The 18,231-nt window shown below is 32.3% G+C and overlaps 2 protein-coding genes across 4 annotated transcripts; one reads left to right on the plus strand and one right to left on the minus strand.

Moving 5' to 3' along the window:
* Positions 1 to 329: 329 nt before the first annotated feature.
* On the plus strand, positions 330 to 5,960 carry LOC124942138. 3 transcript variants are annotated; one of them, XR_007099657.1, is made up of 5 exons: positions 330 to 710; positions 3,747 to 3,991; positions 4,365 to 4,605; positions 4,912 to 4,971; positions 5,772 to 5,960. XR_007099657.1 is itself a non-coding variant. In XM_047482567.1 (4 exons), the coding sequence occupies exons 2-3, from the start codon at positions 3,824 to 3,826 to the stop codon at positions 4,557 to 4,559; spliced, it is 363 nt and encodes a 120-aa protein (XP_047338523.1). In that variant the 5' UTR covers positions 331 to 710; positions 3,747 to 3,823; the 3' UTR covers positions 4,560 to 4,605; positions 5,772 to 5,958. The 3 variants fall into 3 exon arrangements, 2 of the variants coding, with proteins under 2 accessions (XP_047338523.1, XP_047338522.1); XM_047482567.1 differs by lacking the exon at positions 4,912 to 4,971 and having other exon boundaries at positions 331 to 710; positions 5,772 to 5,958; XM_047482566.1 differs by lacking the exons at positions 4,912 to 4,971; positions 5,772 to 5,960 and having other exon boundaries at positions 331 to 710; positions 4,365 to 4,654.
* A 2,476-nt stretch (positions 5,961 to 8,436) lies between these two features.
* Positions 8,437 to 17,649, minus strand: LOC124941362 (toMV susceptible protein tm-1(GCR26)). The gene is made up of 10 exons (XM_047481673.1): positions 17,382 to 17,649; positions 16,204 to 16,860; positions 15,913 to 16,119; positions 15,176 to 15,391; positions 14,881 to 15,097; positions 13,442 to 13,689; positions 12,410 to 12,588; positions 12,082 to 12,335; positions 9,080 to 9,253; positions 8,437 to 8,658 (listed from the first exon to the last, which is right to left on the minus strand). The coding sequence occupies exons 1-9, from the start codon at positions 17,520 to 17,522 to the stop codon at positions 9,102 to 9,104; spliced, it is 2,271 nt and encodes a 756-aa protein (XP_047337629.1). The 5' UTR covers positions 17,523 to 17,649; the 3' UTR covers positions 8,437 to 8,658; positions 9,080 to 9,101.
* Between the last annotated feature and the right edge of the window lie 582 nt (positions 17,650 to 18,231).

Below are 18,231 nucleotides of genomic sequence, written 5' to 3' on the forward strand. Positions count from 1 at the left end.
GAATTGTTTTGAACACACTGTAATTTTTTTTTTATATAGTTAAAATTTTTATTTTTTTATTTTTTAATTATAATAACTAAAAATCTTTCTTTGGAAGGATTACATGCCTAAAGGATCAAACTCAAACCTATGAATTTATAGGATGAATTTATAGTAGTTAAATTAACTATTAGACTAGAAATATTTTTATTTATCAAATTATCTATATTACATTTTTATACTAAATACCAAACCCAAATCCTATTATATTACTCAAACCCAACCCAAAATCTAAATTCAAACAATTCAAATCCTATATCCTAAACCAAACCCTAAACTCTAATAGTCGAGTTTTGGATGGGATTTGGATAAACCCGTGAAATGCTGAACCTAGTGAGAACAATTTGGAGGATGAGTAATTGATATGAGAAAATATAAAGGGTGTAAATTGACATTCATCACACTGAAATGAATTAGTGGATTCATTTTAAAGTGATTGGAACATTTTGAGACCAAATAAGTGATCCATCAAAGAATCCCCATTCCAGCTCCTACCGCTTCTGTCTTCGTGCGCAGCAGCAGCGTCCTCTCAGCCGGACCTTTTCTTTGGAATCCTTCAGAAGCTTCTCTCATCTCCGCCGCTTTCAATCGAAGAATCCAGAAATCAAAAACCTCCATCATTTTATTGCCCAAGCTGCCACTCTCACTGCTGCTTCTGAAGTAGAGCCCGAGTACATCCCTATCCAATTACTTGTTTTTTCATGTATTTTGTGATGAATTATTTCAAGATATCATTTTTTTTCATATATTCAACTGGGTTTCATTTGGATTGTGCTAACAGAAAGACATTTCGTTGTGGGATTAAAAGCAAATTTGAGACATGTGAATAGGCTGGAAGTTATAATTTATCATGGGCGTCCTAGTCTTTCTGAAGTCTCCTATTGTTAGTTAACATTGTTACATTAAAGTACAAATTTGTATATAACATTGGTAGAATCCTGTCTTCATCATATTCAGTAGTATCATGATGGTAGGATCAAATTATATATGCAGACTAAGATTGGCTGGCTTTAGATCCTGGAAAACAGTTGTGAAGTTATTTGTATGTGTCGAGCAATTATGTGGTAAGAACACATTTAGGAATTGATCTTCAAACTATATTTCAGTTTTCTCTATGGTTTCAACTCTCTACTCATTAAGAGACTTTTTGATGGTTGAGGAAAGATGAAGGTTGAAGATTTCAAGAACCTAGTTTGTCACGCCTTGATTTACATGATCAAGACATAGTAGAAAATAGTTGAGAAGTTTTGTTTACCTATTTATCTGTCTTTTGACCATTCAAATGTCTATCCAAAACTTCACTATGCTGTGTAAGTTTATGAAACAAGGAAAAACTAAGAAATCCAGTCTACTATTTTATCCTACATTGAATCGGCCCTTTGCTCAAGGAAAATGTATCACATCCTTGCTACATCGCCACAATTTAAAGTGTTTGTGACCTCAATAGACAAGATCGGAATTCTAACTCTATTTATGAAGCTTTAAAATTTCATGAATATTGGCACATGGATAGTATCAGAGCTACCACCAATTAAGGAAATATTGGGTTATAAGTTGATATTGTTAGTTAAGCAGAAGACAAATGGAAGTATAGACATGTACAAAGATTGTCTAGTGGCAAATGGTACACTGAAACTTAAAAGATTGATTGTAAAAATCCTTTCCTCATGTAGTAATGCTTATATATGTGTCCTATTGTCCATTGTCGGATATGCTTCACAAAGTATATGAAGTCAGGATGCTCAAGGAAACAATATGGGTCGAGACCACTAAAGGCTAAGTTGAAGGAGAACATATTGTTATGATTTGTATTAGATAGTAAAAGGCAGTCAATAGTTAGTTCAATTATTAGTAGTTATTAACAATTATTTAGCAGATAGTACTTAATATGAAGTAGTACAAAATAGTAGTTTGTAATGGGTAGAAGTTGTTTTTCTTCTTTGGGATTTCTTCTTCTTCTTTCTTAAGAGTTATTTTCTATCCCTTAATGGAATTCTTTATAACATCTAACACCTAGCTTAATTGTATCCTTCTACTTATCTATGGGGGCTAGTCAGCTTAGGAGAACTAGTTTCTTCCTACTGGGTACATACATATTCAGCCCTTGATTTACATGATCAAGCCATAGAAAAAATAGCTGAAAATTTGTGATTGCCTACTTATCTTATCTGTCTTTTGACCAGATTATATTTCATAGTTTTACCTCCCATAGTCACAATAGTGTGATTAAGTTAGTCTTGTAATTTGTAGTTCTTTTTCTCCTTTTAGTTGGATGCCATGAGTTTTACCATGCCTTTTCTAGTTGCCATTATTAAGCCTTCACAATCAATCTAGGTTTAATTGTATCAGTAATTTTATTTTCTAGATATATTAGAATAAATCAGAAATCCAATTACATCTTGATTAGGGAAATCAAGTATAATATTGGAATACCTAGGTGTAACCTAAGCACACATAATATTTTCCTCATTCAATATTATATGGTATTAGAGAAATCTTAATGTTTCTTTTCTCTAAAATTTGTTTTTGTTCTTCGTTGACTCCCTTTTAGCGTCGGTAACTGTCTCTGTTGAGTTGTCTCCTAGCCCTGTGGTTCTTCTCATTAAACGACCAATCCTAATTTTCACATTCCCATTGATCTTCCCTCAGAAAAGCAATCTCATACTTTTCACCTCCACAAACAATTGCCACAACTACCACAAGGGGTCTCAGTCGATGTTGATGTTCATCAGTGGACGAAACAATGAGGCATACATAACTAGATTATTCCATAACCAGATCCGAACTGTTAATTAGTTTTATTCCAATTGCTACAAGAGAGAACCTTTTGAAGCTAATCTTCTTAAAAATTCTGTATCACATCTATTGCCTAGTTGTATCCTTTTTTTCTCAGGATTTTATATAGAAATCCTGATTTGATCATTAGATTGACTCATGTCTGATATTTGTATATATATGTGTTACCCATAATGTGGATAATCGTAAGGAATAATTTCCTCATTCAAACCTACATTAACCATGTTCCATAATATTCTTTTTATTTCAGTGGGCTGTTGTGTCTTTCTGAAGTTCCATCCAAAGGATGTTTATAATGAAACTTTTGGATGCCAAATGAATGTGAATGACATGGAGATTATCTTATCTATCATAAAAAAAGATGGTTACAATGAAATTATGTAATGTACTTAGGAAATTTATGTTCACAGTTTAAAGATTCTGTTGCAAGCTTATGCTTTATATTGAGCCTATTTGACTACTTTGTTACAATCTCATTAATAAATGGCTTCTTTTTGTTTTCATTTGGTAGAAGATTATTTTCCACATCATGTCGGATTATAGTGTGATCTTTTGCTTCATTTGGTATAATTTTTTTTTTTGGTATTATGATCTAGATTATTGTGTGTTTTTTGGCTTCATGTGGTATAAAGATTATTGTATGTATCATGATCCCAAATTCCATATTATTTTCTATATCATTGTGAATTTTGGTAAACATACAAATGTAGATATTTTCGGTTCACGATCAGGATCATAAAAATTGATAACAAATAGGCCCGGATTTCTTTTTCATTTTAAAAAAAATGCATATTATTGCATTTACTGCCCAAATTATATTCAAAAAGAAGACGAAACATACATTTTCTTCCATTTGTTTCTCGTGACTTTACAGGTAAAACAGTTAACATATGCTGACATGTTCTTAACAGGTAAAACATTAGAGATCCTTCTATTGTACAAAGGAGTGTTGTGCAACGAATTGTATTGTTGTGTAAGAAGGTTCATCATGTTTTTCACTGCAATTAGGTGTATGGCAAAGAAGCCCAAGCCAAAAATGAAACCAATTGAGCTAAAAACACCACCAGAGCAGAATCAAACAATTACTAGAGCTGTTTTTGATATCTTGAAGGAGCATGGTCCTCTTACCATTGCTGACACATGGCAACGCGTAATGGTAACTTGTTTCCTTCATGAACTATTTATAAATCTATCAAGATTTCTAGTTGGTCATGTTTGCGCCAATTTTAGATTGCTCCATATTGAACATGTTAAAGAGTTAAGAAGTCCAAGATATGACATTTCAAAACAATTTTTAAATATGTTTCTATTCGTGGATAAATATTTTTACCTGGCCCTCACTAAATTTAGTTTCTTTATGTATTTGAATCACATTAACATGAATGAAAAATGTTTACAAATGAGGTCTTATTAGAAATGTATTGCCATCGGGTGGAGTTAGGATATGACTGTGAATAGTTATAGTAAATAGATAGAAACAGAGTTTTGAGCCCTTTCTAGATTTTGATTTTTTTAAAATTATTGAACAGGAAGTTGGTGGTACAGGGGTGACAAGCAAGAGCCATATGAAAACAGTAGTTAGATGGATGCGGGAGAGGCAGAAACTGAGATTGATATGCAACCACGTTGGACCGCATAAGCAGTTTTTGTACACCACTTGGTTCACAAAATCGAAGCCAGACCAGACAAGAAGTAGGAATGAATCTTCACAGCCAAGACATTGATGTAAAAACCAAGTGCCTTTAGTTGACATGCAGCTATCTAACTACTGTGAGTTTCCTTTCTTCACTATATATAGAGAGAGACCTTCATTTGGGAACACCTCTCATTCTGGATTTGGCTGAGAAACACAAAATTATATTTTTTTGGTAACTTTTTTTTAATAGATTTTCTCCTATGTTAGCATGTCAAAACTATTTTCATATGAAAGCGGCACTTGGAGAAATAAGAAAGTTAACTATGTTTGGTTAAAAATAGTATTTTTATAAATTGTATATTTGATACAAAATTAACTATAGATAATATATATTAATAACAAAATTGAATATTTTTTTGAACCAAGTTATAATTATCTAGAAATATATAATAGAGGCGTCGACTTAACGCTCCTTAGGAGGGCTTCGATGATTGTTGAAGGTACACTATCTTCGCTGGTTACAACCCAATTCGTACTTGTTTTTAATATATATAGTTATCCGTCCACAACCAGTATCTCTTTTTTTCTTAAATCTTGTCTTAAAATAAGAACAAAGAAAAATAAATTTAGATTTCGAGAAGATGTGAGAGAATAAAAAAGTTTTAAGATGATGGAACCTAAGCATGCTTGAACATATAAAATACCAGAAATTGTCACGTAATAGAAGCTACAAAGGTGGATTCATCATTTAAAGACATGTTTTACAAACATAGGCATTTGATGCCAAAAGATACCATAAAACATTCTGTTCTTTACTAAAAAAAGGTCCAACAGTTTTGAAACATTACAAAGTACTTAGACTATGTTCTTTCCTAAGTACTTTGTAATGTTTCAAAACTGCCGGACCAAATATTTTTTATAGTATTTTTTGGCTTCAAGTGTCTATGTTTGTAAAACATTTCTTTAAATGATGAATCCACCTTTTTAGCTTCCGCTTATGTGACAGTTTTTGGTATTTTATAGTAATTTAGATTTAGGGATTTAGACTTAGGGACGGTTCAATTGGTATTTATATATATATATATATATATATATATATATATATATATATATATATATATATATATATATTTATATTTATATTTATATTTATATTTATATTTATATTTATATTTATATTGAATCTCGTATAGATTTTGGACCCGTTATCAATTACTACCCATGCTGTTATTTCATTTTTACTTCAAACCAATTTGAATTACTCATTTTTAATTATGTCCCCTTGGGTATCATGTTTCAGGTACACATTGTCATCTCTTGTTTGGGTCTACTTCAGCACAATGAATTAGCAATCGAATTCTCTACTTCCCTTAGTGATCAATACATTTGCTTTCTTTTATATTTCAATTTCTGAAAGTTGATGGGCGGATTATCACATGTTCAGTTAGAAAATTAGTTTTAGCCCATGCAACTTCCTTCTAGAAAAACTGAGAAAAAAAATTGAACATTCAAAATCTAGATGTTTAATCTATAGTTATTATTTGAGGGTTTGCAAATAATATATTTTTTTTTATCTTTTGTCTAATTTGAAGTTTCAAACTAAAATTGGTATATTTTGTTTTGATTTTATTTATTTATCTTTAAATCAAGATTAATATATATCTATAAATGAGACATCAAATATTGGTGTAGTTGAAAGTAATAATGTTATTCCTAACTACAACAAACACAAGAAATATGACGGAAAAAAAAGAGGATGAGAAGTTTCAAATAAAGGAAAGGAAAAAAACATCAGAAGTTTGGAATGATTTTGACATATTAGAGGAATCAAATAAAATGCAAATATTGTCAATCCCTTTATATATAGAGTAAGTCAGGAGCTACGTCAAGTCTTTTGAGGCATCGAAAATATTGTGTAAGGAGAAAAATTTATTTGCGAGAAACTGAGCAATAAACAAAGTTGAATTTTATGCCCGTAGATGTAATTTCACCGTCTGTTCTCTATTTGCATTCTGGAAAGTTTGACATGGAACAAATGAGGGAGGAAGTTGGTCATTGGATCATGATCCATGAACATTTATTTACAATTTCGGGTTCAATTAATGTAGAGGCGAGAAATGCGAATGACAAACAATTAATAGAACATGTAAAACAGATTGTATGAAAATCTATAAGATAGAGAAAAAAATGTTGAAAAAAAGTCCTGAGTGCGTTGAAAAAGTAAGTTTGACGATGATTGTTGAAAATCAAATACTCAAAAGATTGAGTACATGGTCGTCACTGGCCATTGAATTGATTCTTATTCGAATTTGCAGATTTTTTTTTTAAGTTTTATAAATATTCCACTACCACGAGAAGGTCTTCAAATTTCTGACGCTATTTTCAAATGTATAAAAGATTGGACATTGGGAATAAGGTTTTTACAATTACATTGGATAATACTTCAAGTAATGATTCAACTATTCGATACATGAATCAGCGATCAAGAAAATTGATATATGAAGGTATCTAAATAGCCAAATCATTACTTGGAGCATTATCCACTATAATTGTAAAACCTTATTCTCAATGTACAAATCTTTCACGCATTTTAAAATAGCTTCAGATATTTGAAGACCTCCTCGTGGTGGTGGAATATTTATAAAACTTAAAACTCTTTTCTTTAAATTCCAATAAGAATCAATACAATGGCGACCATCTATTCAATCTCTTGAGTATTTGATTTCCAACAATTAATTGTCAAACTTACTTTTTTCAACGCACTCAAAATTTTGTTTTCAACCTCTTTTTCTCTATCTCGTAGATTTTAATACAATATTCTTTACATGTCTTTCCAGCATTCTCGCCTCTACATTAAATTGAACCCCTCTTCCTCAAAAATTGTAAATGGATGTTCACGCATCATTATCCAATGAACAACTTCCTCCCTCATTTGTTCCATGTCAAACTTTCAGAATGCAAAGAGAGAACATAGTTGCATCTACGGGCATAAAATTCAACTTTGTCTGTTGCTCAGTTTCTCGCAAATAAAATTTTCTCCTTACACAATTTTTTCGATACATAAAAAGATTTGATGTAGCTCCTAACTTACTCAATGTAAAAAGGGAGTGACAAAATTACATTTTATTTTATTTGATCCCTCAAATATGTCAAAATCCTTCCAAACTTCTGATTTTTTTTTTCTTTTCTTTGTTTGGAACCTCTTATCCTCTTTTTCTTCATCATTTTCTTGTGTTAGTTGTAGTTAGGAATAACCTTATTACTTTCAACTACACCAATATTTATATTACACCAATATTTATATTAAGTTGAATTGATGTCTCTTCCATAGACATATATTAATCCAAAAGATATAAATAAATGAAATCAAAACAAACATACGAGTAATATAATCAAACACAAAATATATCAATTTCATCTAAATTTTGAATGTTAACAATGGGCTCTAGAGTCTTCTTGCAAAATGGTTGTGAAAGTCAGGAGTCATCTTTATTATTGTGTGGAATGTAGAGTGAGATGCAAATGAAAGTCGAGAGTTCTAAGAAAAAAAAGTGGCGTTGTTTGTTGCTGCTGATGTGTTGTGTTGGAAAAGAAGATAAAAAATAAGATTATGTAGGAGGATTGAATTTTGAAGAGCCCATAAACAATAAACTTTATAAGTATGTTTCAAATTTTGATTGAAAAGTAAAATATAATAAATTTTTTTTTATAAGATTAGGCTCGAAAAAGCTCGACGAGCCATTAAAAATGTCTCACCTAAGTTCGGATCTTAAACGAACTAGCTCGAGCTCGACTTGAATTCGATTTTGACCGAACTCGAATCAAACTTTACGACCCATAAACGACTCGACTCATTTACACCCCTATACTAAACTTCATGTAAAAATAGTAAATAATTTGACAATTTTCTTTTATTACATGTTTTATTGCAAATTTGTGCAATTATTATTATTTAAGTTAATCCTACCGTCATTATAACTTCAACTCAACTTTAGACATTTTAAATTCGATTTTAAGACATTTAGTCTCTTAATCACCAATTATAAAAATTGAGCATTTATTATTACAAACTCATGAGAACTAGAACAAAACTTGTCATTCAAAATGAGAAAAAACACACAATGAAATGAATGATCTGACCGTGCAAGTTCTCCACCCTCAGGTACAGAAGTAATGTTTCTTTATACCTAAAAGTAAAAGCAACACCAGAACTGAGGATGACATGTTTTTGCATGAAGAAATGGTGCAATGTATTATGAAACTCTTACAAATCTGTAGATATTTTTTCAGTACGATGTCAATTTGGTTACAGCATCTATTACAGTTTTTAATAATATAACTGCACTCAAATTTAGAAGACAATAATTCAGAAAAAAAACATAAACAAAAGGCTAGCTAGCTTTGAATGTGTACCAATTCTAATTCAATTATTATGTTTAGAGAAATCATAGAATTGCAATTCCGAAGTGATAAAGATTGAAATTGAAACTTAAATATGTAAATTCCGTTAGAATTATAATTTTAAAAGATGGAAAATTAGTTTTTGTTATTTCTACTATGAATTTTTGCTCTGGAAAGTGACTTCAAAGAAGAAATATGTATTCTCACCACATGACTATGCTGAATGTTGTTACTTCATTGGAATGGATTTATACTGCTGGACAGTAGATGTTATAGCATGTTCAACTGGAAGCCTTTCCAAGCTTGATGCACCATAAAACCCATGAACTCCCTTTGTTCTCTTCAGCACGAATTCCGCCTCTTTTGGACCAGAAATGGGACCTGCCCACAGGTTCAAGAATTATTAGAGATTCCTCTTAAAAAGCGACAAACATATAGAGAAACCACACTCAGATGGTCTTTTAATCATGATAAGGAAAATATATATTTGTGCACAATGATCTAATATAAAAAAATGTAAGCATTTGTTGGCCGAACCTCGCTATATCTTGTGTTCATTTATTTATCCTCAATCTCTAACTTTTAGATAAGTGTTATGTTATTTGTGCGATTTTCTCGACATGAAGGACATATTAAGAACATATATGGAATTTCGGGGAGAATAAACATAACAATAATGAATTCTGATATAAGCATACTATCGGAGAAGGGTCCCTAGAGAATACTGGTCAGAAGCTCCAGTGGAGTGTACATATAATGAACATAAATCTCACCACTGAATGGTGTCACACCATCGGTAAGTTACTTTAAGATTTTTGGATGCATTGCATATATACATATACCAGAAAAGAATACATATACCAGAAAAGACAAAAGCTTACAAATCACGTTAAAAGGCTTTTAGACTGTTTGATCCTGTCTCAAAAAAGATTGTGATAAGACAAGATTGTGGTTTTTGAAGAAAACAACGGCTGGAATTGGATTGAAAGGATGATGAAATAAATGCACAACTAAATGGGAAGATGAAGAAAGTGAAGAATGTGATACTGACCTTAATGAAGTAATTGAGGCAGCAGTACGAGAGAAAGTTAGTATCCTTATTAGAAAGTTAGTGATCAAGTTAATGAGGAGAATTATATTTCAGGAGAAAATTTTGAGCACAGAAAAAAGTAATCAATCTACTGGACTGATTAGAAGAGCAACACGTGGGACTCTCATCTCCATCGATACCATCATATCTGACCCCGTTTACACATCAACATGCCTGGCCTGTTTCACGTATCAACAGATATTTTCTATGAACAACAATCTTTTATCCTATCATATAAAGTATAGAGATCCTAGAATTAAGTGTTAGATTTAAATATGAAATTCAGCTTCAAACCTAATAAATCACAACAATCAAGTAATCAACATATTTTTGTGTCAACTAACTCTTGTGGACGGATTAAAGAAGCAACATGTGAGGACTCTCATCTCCATCGATACCACCAGATCTGACCTGGTTCACGCATCAACATGCTGAACCGTTTCATGTATCAACATGTATTTTCTATGAACTACAGTTTTTTATCCTATCATATTAAATATAGAAATCCTGGGATTAGGTGTTAGATTTAGATATGAAGTTCCGCTTAAAACCTAATAAAAGAATATCGTTGTGATTTATTAGGTTTTAAGCTGAATTTTATATTTAAATCTAACACCTAATCCCAGGATCTATATGCTTAATATGATAGGATAAAAAAAATGTAGTTATAGAAAATACATGTTGATGCGTGAACCAGATCAGATCTGGTGGTATCAATGGAGATGAGAGCCCTACGTGTTGCTCCTCTAATCAGTCCACACGAGCCCGGTTAGATTATCTCGTCATTAACTGGACAAACAAGGGAAGCAATCAACATTGTTTAGTTGGAAAGATGATGGTTTCTTTTACTCGCAATACTTTCTTGTACTTCATAATTACTTCAAAAGTAATTGTGCAACTCTCTGTCTATTACTTCACAAACTGTTTCTTTCTCTCTTCTTGTTTTTAGCATTCTGTTCATCTCAAAAGTTTTGGTTTCTTAATTATATAAATAAGTTAGTTAACTTTTGATTATATATTATTTTATTTTATAAATAAATAATATATATTTTTTAAGATCTTAACACCATAATTAAACTATTTAATTATATATTATTTATTTCATAAATAAATAATATTTTTTTTAAATCTTAATTATATAATTAAACCCCTTTAATTATATATATTATTTTATTTAATAAATAAATAATATCTAATATATTTATTAATAATTAACCATCATTTCCTTTTATCTTTGTGATTTGTAAGAATGGTGTAATGAAGGTTAGAGTAAACATATTAATATCTTCTGATTTGTAAGCAATAATTGAGTTAACTCGTTGTGCTACAGTGCTACTGAAAAACAATTGGCTGATGTTTTAACTAAAGCCTTGAAACTGGAGGCTTTTGAAGGTCTGCAAAAGCAACTTGGAATGTGCAAGGGTGATGCTTAGAATTTGTTAATAGAGAGAGAAAAGTAGTAATTTTGACATATAATTCTCATAATAGGTTATATCTATTCATACAAATATAGGAACCGATTTTCCTTAACTATAATAAATCAGAATCCTTAAAATATAGCAACCAATATTATTCTAATTTACTCAATTAAGGTAAATCAGAATCCCTAAAATATCTCAACTAATTTTTCTAATATATATAAAAATTAATTAGAGAATAAAATAAATTTAGTTGGACTATTTTCACATGATGAGATAAACTAAAAAGAAACATGTTTCAGTTTAGGGGAAGTTAGATTAGAAAGTTGATTTTATTATTTAGTTAGTAATACACGTGTCTTCTAGATTTGTTGGTAGATTAAGTCATAGACGTGGATTAGTGATTAGTTTTATTTTCAATTAGTTGATTAAGTCCACACGTGTTAGTTACAGTTATTTAATTAGTGGCTTGCTGAAAGTTAGTAAAATTAGTTTATGCCTTGTGTTTCTAAATCAAGTGTTTTTCATTAATAATACTTATGCTTTAGAATTTTATATCTCTGATTTTAACAGATTTTTCAATTAGACCGTGATGGTGACAAATTACTAGTTTTCAAATATGCTCAATAAGTCAAAATAGAAATCAAGAAATTGTTGGGTAGAACTATTTTTGGGTGAATTGAGAGAGATCAAAAGTGTACCTCCATGACACAGAACAATGACAGCCGGATTGATGCTATGGGCAGCATCAGCAATGGCCTGAACACAATCTACACTTCCCTCTAAAGAGAGAGCCGTTTTAGCACCAATAGACCCTGATGTTGTAAGACCCATGTGTGCCACTATGATATCAGCACCAGCTTTAGCCATTTCAATGGATTCATCTTGATTGAAAGCGTATGGAGTTGTTAATAGGCCCATTTCACGAGCTTTTCCAATCATCTCAACCTCCAGGCTGAATGTTAAAGTAATAGTTGGAAGGCATATATATAGAAATAGCTGAAGTATGCATATTAATTTCAGGCATACCCGTATCCCATCCCTGTCTCTTCAAGATTCTGTCTGAAGTTTCCATCAAAGAGTCCTACAGTCGGAAAGTTTTGCACTCCTGAAAATCCAATTGACTCCAACTGTTTTAGGAAGTACTCCATTCGTCGGAAAGGGTCAGTTCCACATACTCCTGCGAGCACAGGTACTCTCTTTACCACCTGTACATTTGAATTAACAATACGCATCAGTTAAAATTTAGTCTCTACTGTCAGAATTAGATCTGGAAAATATGATTTAGCCTTTAACAACAAATACATTCAAATAGGTTAATAATCAGAATTAGATCTGGAAAATATGATTTAGCCTTTTAACAACAAATACATTCAAATAGGTTAATAATAACTTTGGATCCGGAAACATATCTAGATGAGATTATGTTGGCAAACTAATCAAGTACATTAAAAAATTATTGGTTTCTCATTTGCTTCCGGATACAGAAACAAAATTATGTAGCTCATAGCACATATCATAACTAAGATACTACTCATATAGTTCAAGCCGAAGTTTTGCATGCATTTATGCTTTAGTATCATGTTCTTCTTTGCTTGCTAGAATTAATGGGCTTATTTTAAGATGTCATTTTGTGGTAAACACAAAACAATCTAATGTGTACAAACAAATCACACAATCATCTTAATGATGATATTAATCATGATTCACATAAGAAATATAAAAAAAAAACAGGTTTCATATTGGCCACAAAGTTTCAATGTTTTAGGTGTTTTTCATAACTGCGGTGGCTCTGTTACCTAGGTTTTTGGTGTTTTTCACAACCCCGACTGTGATACCATAGTTGAAGGAATAATTTGAGATGTATTAGTCCAGGTCATGCCATTTTAACTATACAATACATGTAAATTTAGGTTTTTAATTGTTTCGTAACAAATAAAACCTTAAAGATTTTGAATTGCTTTGGAGCATAAATACTTGATTGTGGTACTATTTTTTTATGAACCCCAAAAAAGGTTTATACCGCTAATGTTGTGTAATGGGTAAACAACTGTCACTTACCGGAAGCACCTCATTGGCCATCTCAAGGACCACTGCGTTTGCATCTGCAAAAGGTAATAAGCCTGCCAAGGAACCTCTTCCAGCCATCCTGAACCTCCCTGAGTTGTACAGCACTATCAGATCCACACCCCCAACTTCCTCAAACTTGGCAGATATTCCTGTTCCTGCACCTGCACCAATGATGGGCTTCCCCTGCTGTATTTCATCTTTCAGTTGTTGCAATATCATCCTTGTTCTTTGCAACGTTTCTGTAGAGAAAAACTTGAGCTTTTGAGTGTCCTAAACTTAAACATAGCAAAATCATATCAATATCGAAGTGTTTAATTACTAGTAACCAATAATCTAAAGCCTAAGAATGCTCTGATTAAAGGGGTGTCATGACTGTGGGAGGTCATGCTAACCTCCAGGGACTAAAACCGGGTCACAAAACAAAAATTCTAAATTCTAACAAGAAAGTGATGAATAGTGAACAAATATATGTAAGAAACCTTCCTGGACAGAAAAACCCAACCCTGAGAAACAAAAGGCCAGATGATAAACTATCATGGAAACTGTCAAAGCTATGGGTAATCAGTTTATCTATCAGATACAACGACAAGGGGATATACCAATGACTTGTTGGAAGACTTCTCTACCTATCACATACACGACCAGACATTGAATTCTATGTAAGTGTGGTAAAATAATTTATGAACAAATCCTTCGAAGAACACATGAGTGTTGTGTACAGAATTTTGAAATAGCTCAAGGGCACTACGGAAAAAGAACTTCTATTTCAAAATTTTAATGACACTGCCATTGTTGTGTACACTGATACAAATTGCGAATTTAGGATCCTGTACTTAGTTAAGCGATGGGCAACCTTGTCACATGGAGGAGTGAAAAGTAATCAGTAATGACAAAAAGCAGCGCCGAGAATAATTGTTGCATCCCATCAAAACAACAAGTTGATGACACATTGAAATTTATTGTCACTTCATAGCCAAGAATGAAGTCAACGGTAATATGGATCTCTCTTACATCCCAGCAAATCAACAAGTTGCCGACTTTCTCACAAAGGCTCTACCACACATAAATTACGATGATCTACACAACAAGTTAGGGATGTACAACATGTACTACCCAACTTGAGGTGAGGGGGAGTTGTGTAGATATTTGACATATCTAGCATACCTACTAGCAGGCCTAGATATTTGACATCTCTAGAATGCCTATAACAACCCTATTTTACTTGTTTCCATTGTTTCTTCCAAGACGACCTTTGGTTTTCCAATGCAGCATTTTTTATCTGCATGTATTTCTTTATATAGAAAACTGTATATATTTCTTTATCATTCATTGTACCACATCACAATAATATTACATTCTATATAGAAATTATCTTTTTTTTCTCTCTTCTTGATAAAACTACAAAAAGAAAACAACAGAAGCAGATTAACCTGGTTTTGCATCAGGAAAGTCGCTCAAGCTATAAGAAATTGCACCATATTCTGTAAACTTTTTAATGGGAACATAATCCTCATGAAACCCCTGGTTGGGTTTACAAATCTCAGGTTCAGGTCTAGAACATTGGGAAGTCTTACATATCTCCAGAAATGAGTCAACCAGTGCACAGGAAAACTCAGGATCATTTATATGATAGGGAAGCAGCTTTACCTACCAACACATAGATTGTTGATTAGTGAATCAGAATGTTCAACAGCAAGTACAATGGCATATGAATGATGAAAGAACCTGTCGATCTTCATTTGTCTGGATAAGATTCTGTAATTCGTTAATTAGAGTACCAGTAGCTTCAGGATCAGAAAATGGCTTTCCCTCAGCATCGAGAGCAGATACTCCTTTTTCTGGTAAGCAAACACATATTTTTGACGATGAACAATTGATTTTTGAAGCTATGAAGCTAGCAAATTTCTTGTTTTCTTCAGCTGTAGTTCGCATCAAAGATACCTACAAAAGGTTAAAAAATCATGAATGGGGCATAACAGAAGTGTATACTACAATTAACATTGCCACAAAAATGCCATTGAGCTAGAAAATGTAGTAAAACATGAAAAAGAAGCTACATAAAAGCTTCTTCTTCATTTCACCCTGTTTCCATTAAAAACAATCATCAAGAACTAACAATATAAGGAGGACCAATAGATGAGACCATGATGAATGTCACTGGTCAACAGTGCTGTCACTGAATTTTATTAGAATTATTTTGATAGAAGGGTATGTCACTGATTATATCAAAAAGGTCAAATATATATAATATACATGAATGCCTAGAAAGACAAATATATACATGAATGCCTAAAAGGGAAAATATATCTGCGAACTCCTTTAACTAGTCCAACATTACAAGAAAAATAGAAAGAGAGGATGGTATCTATTATGTTCGGTAAGCATACTTTCAGTAATAAAACTTTTCTTTGTTCACAAAGGCAGCATATAAAAAATAAAATAAAATAAGTGCAAGGAAACACCTGCTCATTGTGTTTATAAATTTTTCTTTGTTTAAAATGAGAAGGAATTGAACTTTCCGGACCAAAATTCACCATATCCAATGCTCCTACACTCAGGACTAGAGGAATCTTCTTTTCTATGATGACATTAAAGCGTGAACTGTCACAAGCCATGATTCCACCAACTATGTGATCTGCCACTTCTGTTGTGGTGATGTCCAAGACACCCTGAACAAGAAACATAAACCAAGTTGTATAAACATTCATATAACTGTGACACTTCACAATCTATTAAGACTTTATTTACACCACCTGTATAAATCCGCCAGCAACAAGATCCTCCATAGCTCTACCCCCCACTCCCGTAGCATGAAAAATCAGTGTTTCATAGCCTTCACTATTCAATCTCTCTTTAACAGAATTTACACAAGGAGTTGTCACCCCAAACATGGTTAAACCAACTGTAAGCCTGCCATCCCCGTTAGAAAGGCTTCTCAAATTGTTGAGCCTTCCAATAACCATTCCAGCAAAAGAGGCTCCAGCATTGGACAAAACAACTCTGCTAACACTATTAATACCACAAATATCAACCACAGATGGCATCATTATCAAATCTGACGTTCCTACATATGGTTCAGTTTGACCACTCGCAACTGTTGACACAATGATCTTGGGCATTCCTATTGGAAGGGATCTGAAGGCAGATGATAAAAGAGAGGTGCCTCCACTTCCACCCAGACCAATAACTCCAGCAAGAGAACAACCCTTGTGGGCTTTCTGCAAGAACTGCTCTACTGCCTGACTCATTATAGATATAGCTTTTCCTCTGTCATCGGGTAGCTCAATAGGCGCAATATTATGAAATTCAAAATAGTAACGTAACACATCCCTCCTTGATACAAGTTTGAAATTGGCAGAGGTTCCAATTTCCTTGGGACCCGTTGAAACATCAACAATCGTCAATTCTACCTGTAGAGTCATTTTGGTTACCAACATGAGAGTCAACTTTTGACCAAAACAGAAGTATTTTACCATGCTTAGCCAAGTACAGAACCATAAGAAAACTCTCAATTCCCAAAAAATCATGTAAACTTGACAAAAAAAAATGGTAGTGTATGATATGATCTAGCATCAATGTTCACTAAAAGAGCAAGATCAAAGGCAATTAGCATGAATTAGGAAGTTCCATATGAATGAATTACATTGGCAGTATTATTAAATGTTGCAATTGAAATGTAAATGCAATGCAAAGAACCTTGATTCAATGAGAGCCTGAAAGAACAAATGAAACTAGAATCGCTGTATTCACCCCCAAGGCTCAAATATAATCAAAATTGATGAAGGAAAATATGAAAGATGGTGAAATGATTATGGATCCAACTAATTCAAAGTCTTAGGTTGAGTAAATCACTCCAGGAAGTTCAATTATTCGGATATTCTGTTCGGCTATTAAGCAAACATGGATAAGTAGAAGCGATAGTTTGATGTACCTCGAAGGAAGACGATGGATTGGTAAAGGCGGTGAGATTAGATCGAACAGACTCCGATAGGAACTGTAACTCATCAAGCTTGGTATCAGCTGTTCCAATGCAGAACACTTGGAGAACTTTCTTCTTCTGCTGTTGTTCCATCTTCGTCGTAGGGCGAGCTTGGAATAGTGGTTTGTGGGAATTCTCTCAGTCTCTCTCTCTATCTGCTTTTTATGTATAAGCTTTCAGTCAACTTCAAGGATGATTTTGGTGAGAGAAACGATTGTTATTATGGCATGATTTCATTTCTTTTCTAGTTCAGACAAATATTTAAAACAAATTGCGAGTTAGAATTATTAATAAAAAAAATAGTACTTTTTTGATCTTCCAAATCAATTTCAATAATTGATGTTCCAAATCAATTGCATTAACCACCGAGTGGTGGAAGTGGCAAAGAATCAAATTTATATTAATATTTTGTGAATATAGAATTATTGATAGAGAAATGATTTAGAAAAAAAATTATATATAACTAAATTAAAGTCACGAATGTTAGGGTTAGAAGAAAAAAAAAAGTCTAAAAAAAAAGATAATAATAATAATAATAATAATAATAAATATTTAAAAAGAGGAGTGATAGGGAAGGAAATTTGAGAGAGAGAATAAGAGAGAAAATGATATGTCATTACATCTTGTAAAAAAGATAAAAAATTTAGAGAGATAAATTTTGTTATTTTTTTTACTAATCAAATTGCGCTATTCAAATTTCCTCTTTTAATCATTTCTCATTTAAAAAATAGTCTTGTTAAGAAAAAGAGTCAAGTTATGATTTTTTTTTAACATAATAATAAGACTATTTTCTTGATTGAGT

Source organism: Impatiens glandulifera, chromosome 6 (assembly GCF_907164915.1).
Source record: "Impatiens glandulifera chromosome 6, dImpGla2.1, whole genome shotgun sequence".
Classification (NCBI taxonomy): Eukaryota; Viridiplantae; Streptophyta; class Magnoliopsida; order Ericales; family Balsaminaceae; genus Impatiens; species Impatiens glandulifera.